An 11366-nucleotide genomic window follows, 5' to 3' on the forward strand; every position below is an offset into this window, starting at 1 on the left:
AGTTATTTAAGAGAAAAGAGATGGGTGCGGTGACCCCAGGAAGAACCAATCCTAAGCGCGTGAACCTAGGCAAAACATTTAAAAGAAGGAAGCCCACCAATATATGAAGAACTTTAGTTGGTAAATTATTAAATGAAGCAAGCTTAGCAACCATAAGCTAAGCATCTATGCATTGGGGAGTATAGTTGTTAAGCTATTTAATGTGCTTAGCACCTCATCTAAGCACCCATGCATTGACAGCAGCCTAAAAAAGGAGAGGATTTTTTGCAAAAACGTGGCGCCACATGACAACACCAGGACGCTCTTTAGCGTGGAGGAGACCATAAGGGTATCTACCATATAATGTTATGTATTCATATGTATTAAGGATTGTATTGTTTCTTATATGATCAAATCGTACTTTACAGAGATCGGATAATGGAGGTTGACTATCTTCACATTGTCGATCTTTGGATCTCGCGAGGCAATTTCAGATCGATTGTATTGCCTATCTTTAAAGAATTATTGAACATTGTGCCGTATTTTTTTTCCGGTTCGACATGTCGGTAAGAACTTGAATGTGCCGTTTCATTTTTGTGCTCAGCGTGCTACACTTGATGGGACGGACAGTTGGCTAACTGTTAGCCCAGATTTCCTTCGCACTAGCCTACGGACAGATTGTAACCGGCTCCTGTTATTCTGAATAAAGCCCAAAATTCGATGAAAAAAAAAGACTCGGAGGACCAGACGTGTAATTTTCGAGCCCGGGCGTAGATGCTGTTATATGTACTGAACCAATGGCGTCCTTCGTGTTGGAGGGGCCCCTTCTACCTTTCCTCTCTCGCCCGATCGATCCGTCCTCTCCCACGCCGCTCTCATGCCCTAACTCAGATTCATCCTATGCGGCTCTGAAATCCACCACCCCTTATCGGCCGTCAGCGCGGACGGCTTCTCCGCCGCTCACGCTCGTCGCCGGCATCGCCGCCCCGTCTAACTCATCGCGTGTCTGCTGTCTCCACCCCATCCGCAACCTTGGACACTGATTTCTCAGGTATGAGCTTTTCCTCACCCAGTGATTAGTTAATCCGAAACTTACCTCTACAAATTTGGGTGCACAATCGGCAATCATCTAGATCCGCCCTTACGAAGTGCAAAGTTCCAACTTTTTCACCCCATCGTCAAATTGGTAGGCGTTCTTTCTTTCTCTTTTTAAGTTCTTTTGTGTATAGGGCACATCTAGATGTGCCATAGTTATTGCACAGCTAAGTGACTTCATCAAGTATAAAAAAGAAAAGAAAACGGAAAAGAAAATACCGACACGAATCTCTCGGTATGATTAATGATATATGACTTAGATGTGCAGTACTTATGGCACATCTAGATGTGCTTTAGCAAAACTGTTCTTTTAATAATGAAATTGGTGAGCTTCGCTCCTAATTTGATAAGATATAGCAGTTAATTATTATGCGTTCTACTTGGTTGGGAACCTTTTTGCACCGGTATTGGGCACTCAGTATTTTATCCTTGCATCAGAAAACCTTTTTATTCTTCTATAAGGGGGATATTGAAAAATATACTGATTGAGTATATGGAGAAGTGCGAAAGTACAATCAGCCAGTTAGTGTTTTAATTTTGTGTGTAAAACCTCTTTTATTTCGTATATTACGGACCCTTTGATTTATGTTGTTCGACAACCCTGTGTAACCTGCTATGACTGAACATTTGGATTTTCTTCTCTCTGCTTTAGTGTTGGGAAATATGCTGCAAAGTAAGAGAGCTGGTGATGCTCTAACAGAAAATCTCGCAGAAAGCTCCGAAAAGAATAGGAGAATCTGCACTGGCGGAGCAGAGACACTTGATTTGTTGATTTCAGGTTTGTCGGCACTTCATTGTTTTTCATGTTTTATTACAGCTATACTGGAGCACTAACAGTTGTGTTCCATCATGTTTTTTAACTAGGTTACATACATTCAGATGTCAATTCGGAAGAGCCGATTGACAGCTTTAGTGACTCTGGCCGAAGTGTTTGGAGTGAGCTCAGTAAAGAAGTCACTTCAAAAATTTCTAGAAATGTTGTCTCCCTTGCTTTGTCAGATGGTGACTATCCTGTCATACTCTAGTATTCTTAGTTCTTAATTTAAAAAATGTTAGTTATAGATGACTAAAATTGCAACCTTGTGTAGGACATGCGGTGTTATTTGCATGCTCAGGCATAGCCTTGCGAAGCGGGCGGTATGTGACAAGCTTTCTGACCTCAGCAAGTTTGGTTAGAGCTTTCAATGATATTAACAGAGAAGGCCATAATACCTTGAACGTTGGTGCTGCTAATGATCCTTCACTTACTTTACTTGTTTGCTTAAGATAGTTGCCAGTTTGTCACATTTTGCATACTTTTTTGCTGTCCCGTTATAGATCGAAGTGCGTCGCAACGGTGAGGTTGCCAAAGGGTTGTTGAAAAGCTATGATTCGGATCAGGGGATTGTTATTGTCCAAGTACTGTTTGTCACTCTTGGTGTTCATCCAGTGGATCTCAGTCTTCAGGTGGAATTTCTTCCCTGTAGGAAGGTAGTAGCTGTCACACGTGCCGATTCTGACACATTAATGGCCACAAGTGGGATACTTGCTGTTGATTCAAGTGGATCTGAAGATGGCAAACAGCTTATGTTCTCCACTTGTGAAATCTCTGAGGTACAATTGAACTATGGCCTCTGTATTTTATCTGCAACTGTATGCACTGAACTATATATCAGAGCCATAAAACTGGTGTTTTCGCATGTACCTCCTTTTCCATATCATTATTACTTTCGTTCCGATGTAACCTTGTTGCCTATCACTTCATTTTTATTAGGCTTGGGAAGGTGGGCCGCTTTTTGATTATGATGGGAACTTTGTTGGCTTGAACCTTTCTTTGGTTGGGGAAAGAATTTATTTCATGCCAAGGAGTATAATTATCGAACGCTTGGAGGAACTTCTGCCAAAAAAGGAAGCTAAGACGTTCAGGTATATCTCGTGTATTTCCATTTATTCTGCTTACCTGTGTGTGTCCATCGCTAATTCCACTTCGTCCTCCGTGCATTTATTTTTCTTAGTAATACTTGAGCTTAATTCCAAGGTAAGCCATTGGTTTCGGAACAGTTTTCCAGTCTTTATTTTTGCAGAAGTCTGGATTGTTGGGTGCTGTTTCTTTTGTAGATTTATTTATGTATCACAATTGTAATTTCTTGGCTGCCTCTTCCAAGAATATCATATTACTTCAAAACTAAAGTACTCCCTCTGTTCCGAAATAATTGTCGCTGGGGGGTTATTTCCGACCAGGTGAAAACGAGCAAAAGTACAAAAATACCCCTGATTTAAAAACGAGTCGTCGTCTTCCTCCGCCAGGCTCCTCGTCGTCTTCCTCCGCCAGGCCGGCCACCTCCTCTAGCTGCTAGTCCGGCCACCTCCTCCTCCGCCCTCCACCCCCTCCTCCTCCTTCGCCAGTCTCTTCGCCGTCATCCTTGCCCAGTTTGGTCGCCGCCGCCCCAGCCTGGCCGCCGCCGCCGCTCCCAATTTGGTCCTCGCTGCACCAACCTGGTCCTCTTAACCGCGCTGCCCAGCCTGGTCCTCGCTGCTCTCCCGCCTGGTCCTTGCCAGGCTCCTCGCTGCTCCCAATTCTTATCAGTTTTCGCCAGGTGCACTGAAATTTACAGCAGATTGGGAGAATTCGTCGATACTTTCAGGTACAATAGTCTGTAAAATTGATCAGGAGACATTCAATCGGGAAGAATTTGTTAAGATCAACAATTATAGCAATCAGACAAGATCATCACCCTCACAATTGGCACCAGAAGAAATTACTGGAGTGTAATGATCAGTTGGGAAACCTGTAATGCTTGAGAAAATGTTGTTGTTGTTGTCCTCCTGCTGATGTTGTCCAATTGTCCAATTTAGAGATGAGGATCATTGTTACACACCATTTGTCCAAATGCAAACATGCCTAAAGTTTCTGCGAGTCAATGGGAACAAATTCAATACACCATTTGAGATCAATATTTGGATATTTAAAGAACTTTCTAAAAAAACCGTGTATCCTAATGAATGAAGCCAACAGTCTTGACAATAAATTAGAATGAAAATTGTGAAAAATGTGAATGACAGATTAGTCCTGTCATGATTACACCTAGGGAGTATCAGGTTTAATCTGATGATTTTTCCAAACTCCTCTTCCAAACTATACTTGATAGAACCATCTAGGGCAAGGTGGCAACATTTTGCCATGTGATTTTGTGACAAGAATGTCCACATGCTTCTAGTAATGGGGAAAAAGAGGTAACTCAATCCAATGGGAATATGGGATCACTTACTCTGTTGACATAGTGTGTGTTCCTTGTAAAACATAGTGTGTGTGTGTGTCGATGGTCTCACTCACAGGATGGATCCTTGCTTCTTTTCCCTGACACAAGCAAACCAAATGAAATGGGATCTTATTTATTTACAACCAAATCAAAACAAGGAAGCAAGGAAAGGTGAAGATGGACTGCACTTTAGTTTCAGTAACAATAAAGTTGTGAATTTGTTAACTTAACATGTCCAGGAGCAAAAAAATGGTCAATACACCATTTGAGATCAATACTTGGATATTCATGCCATTTGTTGAAAAAGGAGCAGAGTATGCATGCTTGACAAAAAGAGAGCCTTAAGTGAACATTCAGAAACAATGTGATTCAGAAATTTTTAAGTGAACATTCAGAAACAATGTGATTCAGAAACAAAAAGAGAGCCTTAAGTGAACATTCAGAAACAATGCTTGACAAAAATTTCTGTGGAGTAATTTTTTACTGAAATGTGATTCAGAAACAATGCAGAGTTGCCTCTGTTTAGATGCAAGTTAACTTACAGAAACGTACTCGAAGTACAATTTTCCTCTGTAGGCGGAGTATATGTTTAGTGGTTTAGACTTAATAACATGAGTAGCTCGGAGCTGAGACCTGAGAACTAGGCACTCAAATATTTGCACTTTATTCTAGTCTCCTGCATATTGCAAATCAAAGGGCACACACACACAGATGGCCCGCACCAAGGTGAGTTCAAGAGACGCACTGATTTGTCAGACGTCCCGACGACGTCGTCGATGTGGAAGTTGACGCTGCCTATGGTCCAAAGATGGCTCCAACTAAATTAGTCATCTATACAAATCTTTAGCAAGAACTACCCTACTGGGAACTAAACTACTCCTATATAGGAATAGGAATTCTATATTCCTAACAGAGCACTACTCATCCTATCACGGTAGCAATTCAAGATGAGTACTCTTGCTTTTTTGGCTGGCCTGAATAGCATAGCTCAACACAAGCAGATGCAACCACATGAGCAAGATGTTTAACAGTACAACCAATTAGCTTTATACTCCATCTGTGGAAGAAATTGCAAAAATAATTGACCTTATTCACTGTTGGTACTGTTTATATTGTGATTACACTGGTTGGCATCTGGGGCTGGGAGGCATCAGGAAAACTGTTAGATCATGGATTCAGAGAAATAGCACTGGTTTGCCCAAGCTCACAAGATTGTTCTGCCTCAGGATACAACATCTGCCCGTTCCTCTCGCTCTCCATTTTCACTGTCGGTATCCAACCAACCAAGCAACAGAGGACCTAATTGTTTCAGATCAAACAAATGGACCGGCGGGAGGAAAGACTACAGTACTAAGTACTCTGACGTTGGGCAGGGGAGGAAGCAGCTACTCCGGCGACGACGACGACGTGGGCACCGTGAGGACGAAGACGCCGCTCCAGATCCGCTGCTCCGCTGCTCCGGCGCTGCTCCAGATCCGCTGCTCGGGTGCCGCTCAAATCCACGCCTCCGCCGACCAGATCCAGCGCTTGTGCTCCACATCCACGCCTCCAGAGTAGAAGCTAGTCGTCGGCGCAAAAGATTTGGATTTTTGACATCCGGGGTGTGAGTGGAGGTGGGGTGGTGGAGATAAAGGGGGCGGTGGAAGGGAGAGGGAGAGGCGGGCGATGGGGAGAGGGTGAGGCCGGCGAGCAATGGGGAGAGGGGAGGCAGGCGAGAAGGGGAAGGCCGGCGAGCGGCGAGAAGCGTGGGAGAGAGGGCGGTTGGGAGAGACGGAGAGTACGAGTGAGTGAGTGCGGCTGCGCGAGTGAGCGAGCGAGTGCGAGCGACGCAGAGGGTAAAATTGGAAAGTGGGGATGTTTTTGCACTAGACGAAAGTTGAACTAGGAACCTCCGGCGACAATTATTTCGGAACGGAGGGAGTAGTACTTTTCTTTGCTGAAATTGCAATTGGATCCCGAGCTCAACGGAGCTTGGAATTTTGAAAATACAAAAACTAAATATTGAAGTTTCAAAAAATTCTGAAAAAAACTGGACATGAATCTAGGAATGTATACTACATCCCCTTAAATTTTCATGAAAGAAATATGTTGTGGTTCAAGCTACACAAAGACAAAAATTATGTCTTTCTAGCACATGCACTATTCACTATAAAAGTCTATGATTTTGTTTTCTTATACAGCTGACACCGAAACGTATTCGATCATGAAACTTTACATAAATGTAGTATACATTGCAATGTTCATATGTAATTTTTCAGATTTTTCTGGAATTTTATTTCAAAAATTTCAAAAGCAGGGTTCCATGGAGCTCGGGAGCAAGAAATCAACTCTCTTTTCTTTGTCCCTTTTGTAGATTTATATATGCTGTTTGTAGTTTCCTTGCATTTTTCATTGTTTATCCCTAGATAACACTTGCTTCTTTGCTGCCTCTAAGAATACTCATCTCATATTATTTCAATGTTGATGCTAGTAGATTTTTCTAATTTGAAGAGTTCTTTTTTCTGGTTTAGACTTAGAATGTTGGTAGTAGTAGGATTTATGATCATTTCCTGATCTTAGAAGGTTTGTATAGTGACATTGCCGTTCTCCTTACAACTTAGTCTTCTTCTCTTCTCCAGCAATTCTGTTCGCGTAGATGTTGTGCAGTGCTGTTTTGGTCCATTTTCCTTCCGTACTCCTGGGATGTATTTATTGCAAGTTTACTATGTCTTTGCACAGGAATGTAGAAATACAGAGAGAGGTGCAGCCCTGGCCCTATTGCACCTATCCAAGCGGTGAGCACACAGCCAGATGTATTGTGCTTTTGTGCATTCTCTCATCATCTCTAATAATATTGTTTCATAAGATCCTCACAAGTGGTGCAAACTTAGGCTTTTACGTGTGTGCTTTCATAATAACCATATGCTGTTTTAGATTTTTATAGTTGTACTCTCATGTCTCAATGCTATTCAGCTAACCTTATTACACTATCTTCATGTGTGTTCGATTTGGGGATATAGACAGATCTGGGGATCTAGACTCCTTGGGTTATCCAAAGCCATCATCGACTGTTGTCAGTGGTGAGTTAATGCTTGTAATCTGGTACTGCGTTATGCTTGTTTATAGCTTTCCTCTGCCGCTGACTACTATTGTGCCATCTATCATTGAACAGAGGGCTTGGTTTTGGTTAATACCTTCGAAGAGACTTTTGGTGACGTATATGATTCTGGTAAAGGTGTCTGGAGCCAACTCACAAATATGGGTTCTCATAGTTTACCTCGACGGGTTGTCTCACTCGCTTCATTCATCGGTAATATTACAGTAATGTGCCTTTTACTGTTCCACATTTGAACTAGGCTCTCAATAAAAAATGCGTCATATATGCAGGAGAAAGGAGGTTTTTCGTGTGCACAGGCTTATTTATTGACTGGAATGGATGCACCCCCATTCTGACTTCAGCGAGTTTGGTTAGGGATCCTAAAGATGGAAACAAGATTGCTGAAAAGTTGAAGGTTGGTTCTTGATGCTCTTCTTACATTTTCTGCTTAGGTCTCACAGTGCCATTTGCAGATTGAAGTTTTGCTTCCAAACAAAGAGCGCAAAGAAGGGAAATTGCAACATTATGATTTATACTATAATGTTGCTCTCATCGTTGTCGAGGATTACCGTTGTCTTCGTCCAGCTAGAATTCATGATGATTGGTGGAATCATTTTACATTGGAAGATCCCAATGTAGTAGCTGTGGGGTGCTGTTTCAAATCTGGCAGGTTAATGGCTACACATGGAAGACGAACCTGCTGGTCAGGCATGCTTGATTACAGAGATCTTAGGTACTCCAGTTGTAAGATTACAAAGGTTAGTACTGTTCATGGGGTTAATCTTGTTTGATGTATCCATGATGTAGTAGACCATATTACAAATGACATCTTCTCCATGCATACTGATACAGCTTTAATGTCACTTTTCATTTGCTAGGCTGGGATTGGTGGTCCTCTGCTTGACTTTAATGGGAGATTTATTGGCATGAACTTCTATGATAAGAAAATAGGAACCCCATTCATATTTAGGGACTGTATTATTCGAGTGCTGGCAAATTTTGTGGAAAAAAGGTATGCACACTTGACTTTCTGTTTGGCATATTGGAGTGCCTATCATGTTTCAGATCAGTGCAGGACGTGACATTTTGTGTTTTATCAAAACAAAAAAATAAAACTTCCAATTAAATCTAGCCTACTGTGTTTGACACAGGTCTTTTGATGAAGTTGGCAGCGATAGACCAATCAGGTGTGCATTATAAGTATTTACTTATCACTTTGATCTTTTGCATGAAAAACATCTACCGATAACGTGATTATGTGTGGAAAACGGTTGAATAATGGTAACAGGTGGCCTGTGCCCATACCGTGTTGGCGCCATCCGGACGATGAGCTCAAAGATTCGCTCCCACCTGGCCATGGGGAAAAATCTGGGATGTTCGGATTCTCATATGTGGATGGAGTTAGAGTCGACAACCATTAGATGTCCTGTGCTCTTGCTCTGCTCTGCGCTCTCCATGTGGTGGTGAACCTGTTTGTTTAAGCCGCCAGGAAGTTATCTCTTATCTAGCCATGTCCCAGTGTTTGGACCAGTATTTTGGTGTTACTTTTGTGAGAGTGAATGTAACTCATCCGGAGCTATGTGGTGTTCGCTAGTTTCTGTCGTAGCTGAACATTTTCTGCATCTTCGGGAAGCATTTGTATGTGCAAGCAAACGGAGTGACTGTAATTGTTCATTTGTATTGTGATTGTTGAAATTTCTACGTGTGTTCCGATTACATATTATTGTGCGACCATTGGCCAAATGTTTCTTTGTACATAGCTGCTTCATGTTCCGGAACTGGACGGTCGAAATATGACCTGAATCTTTTTAAGATGGAGGGTTTATGTTGCGTGGCTAGCTGTAGGGGTGGGTGTTTCGATTTGAACCTAAAATTTGCTTCATGTAATTTGTGTTCTGCCTTGTATAACAAGATGTTCACCTCTTGCCTCTCACGCTGGTGTTGGGTGTGTTTGGTTGTAGTTTGCTACAGTACCCTCATTGCATGTCCATCTTTAGCCAGCCTGATTCTTTGTATGCAGCAGATGCAACCTGTTTGGTTGCCTGCATCTCATGAAGGGGTATTTACTCCTTGCTGTTTGGTTGTTGTTTTTGTGCTTAGGGTGTGAGCAGATGCAAACTTCAGTTGTTTGGTTGCAAACAACGTTTGTGTTATGCTCACCTCATTCAAATGTGGTGGCCTTACCACCACATGATCAGCACAACAGTAAGCACAACTGACAGCAGATCAAAGAGGCAAGCACTGACAGCAAACAAAACAAGCAACCAAATGAGATCAAACAAAGCAAGCAACGGAAATGACAGCAAACTACTTAGATTAACAGCAAGGGCATCCTCCTTCCCTGCTCCACGCCAGGGTGCTGCTCCTGGCCAAAATATTAACAAGTTCACAGCACAAGTACCATGAGTTCTAGCCACATACCATAACAAGTTCAACACTAACACCTAAGTTAACTACATTGCATGCTCAATGACACCAACGCAACTGTGCTTGCTACAACGAACCCTGCACATGATTGAGGAGTCGTGGTTGTAGATTTGGACCTTCAGGCCGAGTCCTGAGATGCGTAGAACGAGGAGGTCGCTAGGGACGATCCGGTGGTGGCGGCAAAAATAGTTCCAGCGCCGGCCAAGCACCATGTGCCCCTTGAAGTTCTGGACCTGCATCGAGAACTCGCATCACTTGTTCGCCGACAGCCTGACCACACGTGGGAGCCGCTTGATGACCAACCACTCGTTCATCACCTCCACGAACTTGCGAGGGACGAGCATGGCGAGGTCTTCGGCGTCCTTGATCTGCTGGTAGAAGCGCAGCGGCTCCCGGGCCCCTCCTCGTGGCCGGTGTCGGTGTCAAAACCGGCCGATTTCGGGTAGGGGGTCCCGAACTGTGCGTCTGAGGATCGAAGGTAACAGGAGGCGGGGGACACGATGTTTACCCAGGTTCAGGCCCTCTTGATGGATGTAATACCCTACTTCCTGCTTGATTGACTTTGATGAGTATAGGGGTTACAAGAGTTAATCTACCTCGAGACCGTAATGGCTAAACCCCAGATGTCTAGCATGTATAATCGTGATTGCCTCTACGGACTAAACCCCCCGGTTAATATAGACACCGAAGGGACCTAGGGTTGTACAGAGTCGGTTTACAGAGAAACGAATCTTCATATCTGAACGCCAAGCTTGCCATCCACGCAAAGGAGAGCCCTAACCGGATACGGGGGAAGTCTTCAATCTTGTATCTTCACGGCCTACCAGTCCGGCCCATGTCACATAGCCCGGACGCCCGGGGACCCCCTAATCCAGGACACCCTCAGTAGCCCCTGAACCAGGCTTCAATGACGATGTGTCCGGCACGCAGATTGTCTTCGGCATTGCAAGGCGGGTTCCTCCTCCGAACACTCCAAAGTAGTTGATCAAAAGAACTATATTCGGCTTTGTACAGTAATTACAACCGTGAACCACAAGGGAAAAATACTTAAACAAAAATAGGTCATGTCTTCTGACAACTCTTTCAGCGAGGCGTTGTGTTCTGGCCTTATTATTATTTCGAACCATTTTCAGCCTCCCGCTTCGCGTTTCGAGACGCGGTCTTCATTGACACGTCTCGTCAAAGCGGAGATCGTGTCCCCTTATTGCGGGATTTTCATCAATACGGGTTTGGGTAATCCAACCGTGCCGTTCATACGACCCCTTGGGAATAGGCGAATTTTAAGGCTCATGGGGGGACGCTTGATATTCACTGCCTTTATAAGAAGATAAGGATCCACCTTTTTACCCCATGCCTTCTTCCTCCTCAGCCCATCTGTCCTCGAGCTCTAGCGCCCCAGCTTCAACCCCTTCCTCCCCCAGCTAACACTCTAGCCATGTCCGGATCTGGAGCGCATGGCAAGTGGATGGCCTCCTCCGTCATGGAGGAGAACATGAAGGAACTTTGGGAAGCGGGGTACTTAGCCAAAGAAATCGCCCATTGGCTCCTTG

General features: G+C 43.7%; 1 protein-coding gene across 1 annotated transcript; it reads left to right on the plus strand.

Annotated features, from left to right (window-relative positions):
• The first annotated feature begins 772 nt into the window (after positions 1-772).
• On the plus strand, positions 773-9105 carry LOC125509965 (uncharacterized). The gene is made up of 14 exons (XM_048675039.2): positions 773-1030; positions 1727-1852; positions 1939-2076; positions 2163-2293; positions 2392-2667; positions 2828-2979; positions 7032-7087; positions 7313-7372; positions 7465-7602; positions 7680-7804; positions 7863-8147; positions 8268-8401; positions 8541-8576; positions 8678-9105. The coding sequence occupies exons 2-14, from the start codon at positions 1738-1740 to the stop codon at positions 8808-8810; spliced, it is 1779 nt and encodes a 592-aa protein (XP_048530996.1). The 5' UTR covers positions 773-1030; positions 1727-1737; the 3' UTR covers positions 8811-9105.
• The last annotated feature ends 2261 nt before the right edge of the window (positions 9106-11366 follow it).

Source organism: Triticum urartu, chromosome 5A (assembly GCF_056163025.1).
Source record: "Triticum urartu cultivar PI428250 chromosome 5A, HENAU_Tu73, whole genome shotgun sequence".
NCBI classification, from domain to species: Eukaryota; Viridiplantae; Streptophyta; class Magnoliopsida; order Poales; family Poaceae; genus Triticum; species Triticum urartu.